Source organism: Panthera tigris, chromosome D1 (assembly GCF_018350195.1).
Source record: "Panthera tigris isolate Pti1 chromosome D1, P.tigris_Pti1_mat1.1, whole genome shotgun sequence".
Taxonomy (NCBI): domain Eukaryota; kingdom Metazoa; phylum Chordata; class Mammalia; order Carnivora; family Felidae; genus Panthera; species Panthera tigris.
In genome coordinates, this window is record NC_056669.1 from 21,069,536 (window position 1) to 21,080,685 (window position 11,150).

The 11,150-nt window shown below is 36.3% G+C and overlaps 1 protein-coding gene across 1 annotated transcript; it reads left to right on the forward strand.

The window, feature by feature from the left end:
• The first annotated feature begins 4,473 nt into the window (after positions 1 to 4,473).
• Positions 4,474 to 5,439, forward strand: LOC102952860 (olfactory receptor 8G1-like). The gene has a single exon (XM_007074077.3). The coding sequence runs from the start codon at positions 4,480 to 4,482 to the stop codon at positions 5,437 to 5,439; it is 960 nt and encodes a 319-aa protein (XP_007074139.2). The 5' UTR covers positions 4,474 to 4,479.
• The last annotated feature ends 5,711 nt before the right edge of the window (positions 5,440 to 11,150 follow it).

Genomic DNA, 11,150 nt, shown 5'->3' on the forward strand with positions numbered 1-11,150 from the left:
TTGTCAAAATCAATCCACCACAGATGTATGTGTTCATTTCTAAACTCTAATTTCAATTCCATTGATATATGTGTCCATTATGTTAGTGATACACTGTCTTGATTACTGTAGCTTTATAGCAAGCTTTCAAATTAGGAAGTCTGAGTCTTCCAACTTTGTTCGCTTTCCAGTTTATTTTGGCTATTCTGAATCCTTTATATCTCCACATGAATTCTAGGAAGAGCTGTTCAATATCTGCAAAAACAACTAACATTTTGATAGAAACTGTATTGACTCTGTAGCTCAATTTGGGAAGAATTGCCTTCTTAAAAATGTTAAAGATTTTTTTTAATGTTTTATTTATTTTTGAGACAGAGAGAGACAGAGCATGAGCAGGGGAGGGGCAGAGAGAAAGGGAGACACAGAATCCGAAGCAGGCTCCAGGCTCTGAGCTATCAGCACAGAGCCCAACGTGGGGCTTGAACTCACAAACCATGAGATCATGACCTGAGCCAAAGTCAGATGCTCAACCAACTGAGCCACCCAGGTGCCCCAAAATGTTAAAGCTTTTGATTCATAAACATGGGATATCTTTTCATTCATGTAGGTCTTGCTTAATTTCTTTCAATAATGTTTTGTAATTTTCAGTGTACATGTCTTGTGTTTCTTTGTTTAATTTACTTCTAAGTATTTTATTATTTTTGATGCTATTAAACATGGAATTTTTTTTGGATTATTTATTGCAAGTGTATAGAAATACAGTTGAACATTGTATGTTGATCTTGTATTCGTCAACCTTGTTGAACTTGTTAATTACTTCTAAGATTTCTTTTGCAAATTCCTTAACATTTTCTATAGGTTACATCATGTAAGTTGTGAATAGAGATAGTTCTACTTCTTCCCTTCCATTGTGGATGTGTTTTATTCCATTGTCTTCCTTGATTGATATAGATAGAATCTCCAGTATAAGGATGAGTAGAAGTAGAGGGATGGCCATCATTGCCATGTTCCTCATCTGAGGGGATGATATTCAATCTTTTTTCCGTTAAGTACAACGTTAGCTGTGTTTTTTTGTGGATGCTGTTGATGTTATTTAAAATATAAAACAATATTTTTTGACAGGGCATATGCTCTTCAAATTGCATCATAACATTTTAATTTTTATTTTATTTTTTTTATTTTTTTAATATTTATTTATTTATTTATTTATTTATTTATTTATTTATTTTTGAGAGACAGAGAGACAGAACATGAGGAAGGGAGGGACAGAGAGAGTGGAGTCACAAAATCAGAAGCAGGCTCCAGGCTCTGAGCTGTCAGCACAGAGCCTGACGGGGGGCTCGAACTCACTGACGGCAAGATCACATGAGCCGAAGTTGGATGCTTAACCAACTGAGTCACCCAGGTGTCCCAACATCTTATTTTTTTTTTTTAAATCAAGGCGGTCCTTTGAGTCATTTAAGTTTGAGAAATCTTCAGGACATTATGTTAAGTGAAATAAGTCAGTCAGAAAAATACAAATACTGTATGATTTCACTTATGTGAGGTACGTAAAGTAGTTAAATTTATAGAAACATACAGAATAGGACTTAACAGGGCCCAAGGGAGAGAGAGAAAAGGGATTTATTTAATGGGTACAGAGTTTCAGATTTGCAAGATGAAAAATTTCTGGAGATCTGTTTCACAACAATGTGAACATATTTGACACTACTGAACTCTATACGTAAAATGGTCAAGATTGTAAATTTTATGTTATGTGATTTTTTTTTTTACCACAAACAAATGAGGAAATCAAAAAAAATTTAATTTTGATCATTTGAATAAAGGAGAATTTTAGAGTTGTCATTATTCCTCTCAAGGGAGAGTCTGTTTCCTAAAGGAGGACAGGAGAGAAAGTTTTAGAGAAGATTTACAAACTCAAATACTTTCATGGGTCAAGTAGGTAGCAGAAGTATATAGAGGTTTTAAGTTTATAGAGAGTGGTGATTTGAAAACTCCATGTTCTGTAACATATTCTAAAGCTGTGCTATCAAGATAAAACATAGCTACTGAACTACTTCTGCCTAACTTGCTATTCCTTTTCTAGAAAGAGAGGAGAATGTGGCAGTCAAGCACTGGCCGCTGCAAGAAAAAAATTCCTTACACCATGACTTTGTAACATTCAGTTTGAAGTTGTATTCTGCCAAAGGTATAATCACTACACTACGACTAAGCCTTTAGTAAAAATGTATTATATCCAATGGTCATGTGTTAATGGTGCTTTAAAAAAAAAAAGGAAGAACATCGTGGGCAGTTTTATCACTTCCAGTCACTAATGGGTGGCAAAGATGGGAAAGGCCCAACAAGGAGTTATTGTTGGAAAATGTACAGCAGTGAGACAGCAGTGAGGCAGGCTGCAGTGTGAGCCGACTCGGGAAGATTTAAGACAAAAGCTCTTTTCCCAATACAGTTTCAAGAATGGTGACCCACTGTGGCACCTGGGTGGCTGGTTTAACGTCCGACTCTTGGTTTCTGCTCGGGTCATGATCTCACAGTTTGTGAGTTTAAGCCCCACATTGGGCTTTGTGCTGGCAGTGTGGATCCTGCTTGGGATCTTCTCTCTCCCTCTCTCTCTGCTCCTCCCCTGCTCTCTCTCTCTCTCTCAAAATAAATAAATAAACTTAAAAAAAAAAAAAAAAGAATGATGATCCAGGTGGGGAGGGAGTATAGGAGCAAATACATATATTACAAATTTCACTTTTTTTAAGTTAAATAAATTTATATCTAAGAAGGCAAACAGTTTTACATGGTGCTATCACTAAAATCTGGATAAATAACTTTTCAAAATCACCAGTGGCCTGCTACCTAAAGATGTCTTCACCATCATAAGTGAATTCCATGCCTATAGATGAAAGTGTCAACAGTAAGAGAATGGCAGAAAACCATTTCCTATTTAAAAACATTTGAGATATACTTTTACATAACTAAGCAATAGTTAACAAAATAGTAAGCATGTGAAAGCTGTAAATTCCAAAGACTGAGATTATTTTGCTATAGAAACAATCATTAGTATTATACAAAAAAATGTTGGAACTGGAAGACAGAGTACTACATAGAAGATTAAATTTTGGCTTTATCTGTTTCCAGCCATATCTTGCACAGTGTAAACATAAATACTACAGACAGATATTTTAGTGGCAGAATGGCACCGTGCTCCTAATAGTTTATGTGCAACTGACAAAGGCTTTTTGTTTTTATTTATTTCATGCTGTGAACCCAGTTGGTTCCCTTTATTCATACACTATTCATTGGGCAATCCATGCATAGATAGGTAACCAGTATCAGATTCATCTCAATAGAATCTTACCTAGACTCTGCTCTATTTAGAATCACTCAATAAATGTTAGTATCACTATTATGATTTTTTTCTCCATCTCTTATGTTCTTTGAACTAGCATGTGTTTTGTACATGCTTTGGTTTTAGAAAGAATGGTGTTTCTGGCAGATATCAGTATTAGCTCAAGCCCATTATTATCACTTTTATTTCTCGTGGCTATTTTGAATTTTTCACCTGTGCTATTAGGAAACTATCATCCACACCTATAATGAAAAGCCACAGAGTCTCCACTACCAAGTAACTGAAGTCCCTGAATTTTAGTTTTCTCATCTGGGAAAAATAAATCAGATACCTTTTCTAAAGTGCCTGGACAGCAAACTGTTACGTACCTAATACACAGTAATATCACCAGTCTTTTCATTTTTGTTTTTTTTTAGTTTCTTTTTAAATTCCAGTTAGTTAACACATTGTAATATTAGTTTCAGGTGTACAATATAGTGATTCAACAATTCCATACATCACCCGGTGATCATCACCACACATGGACTCCTTAATGCCCATCACCTATTTAGTCAATCCCCCCCCGCCAACCCACCTCCCCTCTGGTAACCATCAGTTTGTTCTCTATAGTTAAGAGTCTGTTTCTTGGTTTACTCTCTCTCTCTCTTTTTTCCCTTTGCTCATTTGTTTCTTAAATTCTATGTACAAGTGAAATCATATGATATTTGTCTTTCTCTGACTGACTGATTTTGCTTAGTGTAATAATACTGTCTAGCTCCATCCATGTCATTGCAAATGGCAAGATTTCATTCTTTTTTATGGCTGAATTATATTCTGTTATATATATAAATCTTTACATTTTTATTCATTCATCTATCAATGGACACTTGGGGTGCTTCCACAATTTGGCTAGGGTAAATAATGCTGCATAAACATAGAAGTGCATAAGACAAACTTTTACAGCATAGAACAAAAAAGGGACAGTTCTAACTGATATTTATTTACATGCCCCACATTATGGAGACCTCAGCGTCTTTGAGCGCTAACATAGATCAGGGACAGACAGAACTGAAGCTACATGGCTGAAAAGACAAATTCTGTTTCATACTACATTGCATGGTGGGACAATAAATATCTACCACAATTTTTCTTCTTCTCTTTCTACATAAAATTCCCAGAGGAAAATGACAGCAGGAAATCATTCCACAGTGACTGAGTTCATCCTTGCTGGGTTAACAGAGAGCCCAGAACTCCAGCTGCCCCTTTTCTTCCTCTTCCTAGGAGTCTATGTGGTCACGGTGGTGGGGAACCTGGCCATGATCACACTGATAGGGCTCAGTGCTCACCTGCACACCCCCATGTACTATTTCCTCAGCAATTTGTCCTTCATTGATCTCTGCCATTCCACCGTCATTACCCCTAAAATGCTAGTGAACTTTGTGACAGAGAGGAATTTCATCTCCTACCAAGCATGCATGACTCAACTCTACTTCTTCCTTGTTTTTGTTATATCGGAATGTCATATGTTGGCTATAATGGCATATGATCGCTATGTTGCCATCTGTAACCCATTGCTTTACAATGTCACCATGTCTTATCAGGTTTGCTCCCGGCTGGTAGCTGGGGTGTATATCATGGGCTTGACTGGTGCCACAGCTCACACAGGCTGCATGCTAAGAGTGCTCTTCTGTAAGGCTGACAGAATCAACCATTACTTCTGTGATCTTTTCCCACTGTTGGAGCTCTCCTGCTCCAGTACTTATATCAATGAGGTGGTAGTTTTGTGCTTCAGTGCACTTAATATCCTCGCCCCCAGCTTCATGATTCTCAGCTCCTACATCTTCATCATTGCCAGCATCCTCCGCATCCGCTCCACCGAGGGCAGGTGCAAAGCCTTCAGCACCTGCAGCTCCCACATCTCCGCTGTTGCCATTTTCTTTGGATCCGCTGCGTTCATGTACCTGCAGCCATCATCCGTGAGCTCCATGAACCAAGGGAAAGTGTCTTCTGTGTTTTACACCATTATTGTGCCTATGCTGAACCCCCTGATCTATAGCCTGAGGAATAAAGATGTCAGAGTTGTCCTGAATAAGATCCTTGAAAATAGAAGGAAATGGGTATTTTGCTTGAGAAAAGCTTTGTAATTCTCAGAGAAGGTTTGATAAGGAAGCAATCCAGAGACAACAGTGTATGTCCACAAGTAATGAAATTGTTCATTCTACTTGATAATTTTGAAGAACAGTGCGGGAGGACTGGATTCATAGTCCTGTCAGTCACATGGACAGGATTCATGCCAGTCACATGGACAGCATCACCATATGATAGGGTATATTAGACATTGACCTGGGCACCATGTGGACACGATAGCACACCAAGTGTATTGGACATAGAGTTAGAAAGCAAAGTGCATGCAAACAAAATTTGCAGAATTAGGATATCTCCTAGATATAGGATGCATAACAATGGTTATTTGCTAACTTAAATTGATGAAATAAGTCAAGTACAATTCCTTTGATAATACTTATTGCCTTATATTTTAATATGTTTTTCAAGACTTAACTTCTACTAGTTATAGGAAAGGATGGTATATTGTAAATCAGCATTATTAAAATATAGGGTTAATAAACTTTTAATTTTACATGTTTGGCATGAAGACTATGACTAACCACAATAGGTAACATACACTACCTGCCAGCCAAGGTCTTACCAGTAAGCTTTCCTTTCCCTCTTTTTTTTTTTTTTTTTTTTTTAAATTCAAATATAGTTGACACACAATGTTACTTCAGTTTCAGGTATAGAACATACTGATTCAACATCTCTGTACATTATTCTATGCTTGCCCCAAATGTAGCTACCATCTGTCCCCATACAATACTATTACAATACCATTAACTACATTCCATTTGCTGTGCCTTTTATTCTTGTGAGTTACTCATTCCATGACTGCAGGCCTGTACCTCCCTCTTCCCTTCATCCCTTTTTGCTCATACCCCATCCATCTCCCCTCTGGCAACCAAAAGTTTGTTCTCTGTATTTACAGGTCTGATTCTACTTTTTGTTTATTCATTTTGGTTTTTAGATTCCACATATGTGCGAAATCATGTGGTATTTGTCTTTCTTGGTCTGACTTATTTCACTTAGCCTAATACCCTTTAGGTCCATCTATGTTGTTACAAATGGCAAGACCTTTTTTTATGACTGTGTAATATTCCATTGTATAGATATGCTATATCATCTTTATCCACTTATGTATTGATGGACACTTGAATGGCTTCTATGGACACTTGAATGGCTATTGTAAATAATTCTGCATTACACATAAAGGTGCATGTATCCTTCTGAATTAATGTTTTGTTTCCTTTGGGTAAATATCCAGTAGTGGAATTATTGGATCATATGATATTTCTATTTTTAGCTTTTTGAGGAACCTCTATACTGTTTTCCACAGTGGCTGTACCAATTTACATTTCCACAAACAATACACAAGTGTTCCTTTTCTCCACATCTTCACCAAAACTTATTTCTTGTCTTTCTGATTTTAGTCATTCTGACAGGTATAAGATGATATTGTAGTTTTGATTTGCATTTCCCTGATGATTAATGATGTTGAGTATCTTTTCATGTGCTGTTGGCCATCTATACATCTTCTTTGGAAAAATGTCTATTCAGGTCCCCTGGCCATTTTTAATGGGATTAAACCATCGGTTTTTATTACCAAACAAATAAAATGATTCAGTATTTATACAGAAATAAAATAATTTGTATAGCACACATATTTCTTTGCTCCTCATCATTTCTCTTTATTTTAGAAAAAAATAAAGTTACCATATCTCCTTCTTACTCTAATTAGGAACTTCCCAGGGATTTATGCAATATTTAGCATATGCTTTCACTTAGGCCACAAGTTAAAATATTCCAAACATCACTGTTTTCTGAGTACATTATGAAATCTAAATACAGTTAACAGAGACCAATGAAAAAAACTTTCAGATCTTACATAACCAGGTTGTTTTCCCTGATTTTCTACTTTGCCCTTGTGGGAAGGGACTTCAGAAAACTTTAGTGTATGTCTTATAAATTTCCTGAAATTTGCATTTAAAAATGGGCTGGCATGAAATCCACCAGAGCTCTAACAATATCTCTCACATCCTTGGTTCTAATGTGTAACCTAATGAGAACAATGAATAGCACTTTTGTGACACTATTAAGCCCTTGAGTACCAACGGAGAAAGGGAAATTCTAATTGTTTCTTTTCCCATGAGTGGATACTTGTGGGATAAGATCCTAGTGGGAGGCCATTATCATCGTTTGCTCTTAATCAGACCCTTAGCATCTATACCCAGGGTGTAAAATCCTCAGATAATATCAACCAACCTTTGCAGGGAGACAGACAGTTTTGGGCATCAGCTTCACCAGAGATCAAGATCAGTGACTAAAAACAATGGCCAAAGGAGACTTATAGGCTATGACTCCCTCAGCACTAAAGAGTCCTGCAAGGTTGGTACTCCGAACTATCCACCAGCATTGTCAGATCATTTTTCCCTTCAGAACAATGAAGAAGAAAAGTACACAGCACTGAATTCTCTGTGAAGAAGGAAAGCTATGTCTGAATCACAGTCCTTGGATTTTAAAATCTTAGCTTTCCACTCAGGCTCCTTTCCCAGCACACACAGAGATGTACACAGCCATTTCATCCTCACTTGTCCTTGTTCTATTGTTCACGCTTTCTCATGACCACAGGCCCCTTTGTTATCTCTCTGTCCCCTCTAGTATAAAATTACGGCAGAAACTTTTTTGTTTACTCATTTCAACTCAGGCAGTGTGAGGGCTTTGCCGACTTAGATTGAGTCTATGTTAATATATCTCTAACCTTCCTTCATAATTTTATTAAACACATATCGATTGAGGGTCACTAGATGCAAAGCACTGTGCTAAGTATTGTATTGATTTTACAGTCTAGTAGAGAAGGGAAACCAGTAAATAACTCATCCTAATTAATATAAAGTAAGTGCTTATATAAAACACAAGAAATGTATTCATAGGCACACACACAAAATGGTCATGTTAACTGGGGCTCTCCTACTAAACTTTTCAAATATTTTTTTAAATGTTTATTTATTTTTGAGAGACTGAAAGAGAGAGAGAGAGAGAGAGAGAGAGAGAAAGAGTATGTGTGTGTGTGTGTGTGTGTGTGTGTGGCAGAGAGAAAGGGAGACACAAAATCTGAAGCAGGCTCCAGGCTCTAAACTGTCAGCACAGAGCCCAAAGTGGGGCTGGAACTCATGAACCCCGAAATCATGACCTGAGCTGAAGTCTGACGTTCAATCCACTGAGCCACCCAGGTACCTCTCTCATATTAAATTCTTAACTAAATGATCCTAAATGCTGAATAAACGTCATAAGGTAGATGGAATGGAAGAAGAGAAAAGCTAAAGGGATATGGTGAGTAAAAACTAACAGTCTACCAAATAACTAAATAACATGGTATTTGTTGGGATATAAAAAAGAAAACTTTGTTGTTATTGTTGTAAATCTTTGAATGACAAATTAGTTTGAACTTTATTTGGAGACCTTGGAAAATACTGATTATTTTAAGAGGTTAGTATTCAGTAAAAAAGTTGAAAATCTCTGTATTATCATGTGTTCATGGAAAGAAACAACAAGAAGATCTGCTGAGGAAAGAAATTGGAAACTCTTACTGCCATTATGGGAATGACAGTGTTGGGCGAATGAAAAACAGAGCAGGGAGATACTTAAATAGATTACAATTGAAACAACACTGACATTGATTAAGTTCTTACCAAGAGCCAGGAACTGTGCTGGGGACCTCACTTTACAGGTATCATTTAATTTAATTTTCACACAGGACAGAAATTAATGTTTTCATTTTTCAGAACATTAGAGCAAATGTAGGACTGAATTTTTTGCATCAATGGCTACTATGCTAATATCAGGACCTATTAGAAGTACACAGTCATGAAAGTTGGAATTTAAAGAGATATTCAGGATGATTTAATCCAACCACCCATCTAAACCTTGCATCCATCAACAATATCTGCTCCGTGGCCTTTTAGGCTGTGCTCGAACATTTCTGGCTATAAGATCAGATTATGTGTGACTGTAATGTTCTCTGATGTGAAACCAGATATTTCTTCCAATAGTTTCAAGCAGGTCATTTGACTTCATTCTCTTGGAGACATATAAAATGAGTCCAATATCAAAATGGGGAGCCTGGGTGGCTCAGTCAGTTAAGCATCTGACTCTTAATTTCGACTTAGGTCATGATCTTGGCTCAGGTAATGATCTCACAGTTCATGTGTTTGAGCCCTGCATTGGGGGTCCGTGCTGACAGCACTGAGCCTGCTTGGGATTCTCTCTTTCCCTCTCTCTCTGTCCTTTCCCAATTTTAGCATTCTCTCTTTCTCTATCAAAATAAATAAATAAACTTAAAAAAATGAATCCAACATCTTTTAAATGTAGCATTATGTTGAACATTTGGCAGTAACTGTTATGTGTCACATAAATCTTTTTTTGCTAATAAATATCCTCAGTTACTTCAGCCATTCCTTAAAAGACAAGATTTCTGATAGTTTTTCTGAAATTTTCCAGTTTTTCTAAATCACAGAAAGCATTGTAACCCAAATTGAAAACAATATTCCAACTGTTGCTTGAGTATTAAGAAAATAAATTTCCATTTTCTAGAATCTCTTTAATTTCTTTGCAATCTAAATGAAATATATATTAGCCTTTTTTTTTTAAAATCACATCGTTGTCTCGTATTGAATTTAATCTAAAATTTGTAGTTGTATTTTGCACGTGTTCTAATAATCCATACCTCTATCGTCTTTCAATTCTGTAGAGAGTACGTGAGAAATACATGATAAGAAGACACCAGGGTGTTTTTCTTCCAAAACCTTGCTCATATTTTGGGAATAAGTGTAGTTTTCTGGCCTCCACCACCAACATGAAGTCCAATTAACTTAAATTATTTATAATCCTCTGCTTCTCTGGCCATAGTGATGCAATATATTACCTAAATTTTGGCCATTGTGTCACTCCCCTGGGATTAGTTGAATTTATAAACAAAGGAAGACAGTTTTCACTATGGGAGAAGTTGTTGAGGTGTAAGTATACTATGTTCTTACCTTATGAGGCAGCAGCTTTCTTCCTGGGTGAAGGAACCCTCGACGAACAGACTAGCAGAATTCCAGGTGGGATGGTATTGGTAGTTGCCCAGTTCTTCAGGTTTTTATTCTGAGTTCGAGTTCTAGTAAGGAAAATGATTCAGGTCAAAATAACAACTTTTTACAGACTTGTGAATCCTATGTTTATTAACTGTATAAAACAAGTTACTCTTTCTTATTTTGAATTAAATGAAAATTTAATCATTATGCCATTTGATAAGTGTGACATTACTGTATACATATAGGATATCCCAAAGGATATAGGAAAGAGTCATTAGAAATAACAGTAGTTGAATTACCATATTGTAACCTGAAACTAGTATTAGACTGCATGTTAATTAACTGGAATTTGAATAAAGACTTAAAAAAAAGAAATAATGGTAGTAACTTTCCTACTAACTAGCTCAAAAAAAAATCTAAAACTTGGTGTTTTCTATTAAAAATTAGAAATATCTTAATTATAAGTATCTTGAATTTTCCTCTGGTCAGCTGGAATCATAGGTTGCCCTAGAGTGATGGAAGAGATTCAAGAGATACCAACATTATGAATGTCCCTTGATGAGGAATAAAATAATGATCTCCATAAAATTATTCTGTCTCATACACACACACACACACACACCACAAGTACACTCATTTTCTGTTTTTTAAGCTTAGAACCAGATGAGGGG

What these genes read in the sequence shown, in the direction of transcription:
- LOC102952860 (XM_007074077.3), top strand. Translation starts at nt 4,480, where the DNA reads ATGACAGCAGGAAATCATTCCACAGTGACTGAGTTCATCCTTGCTGGG.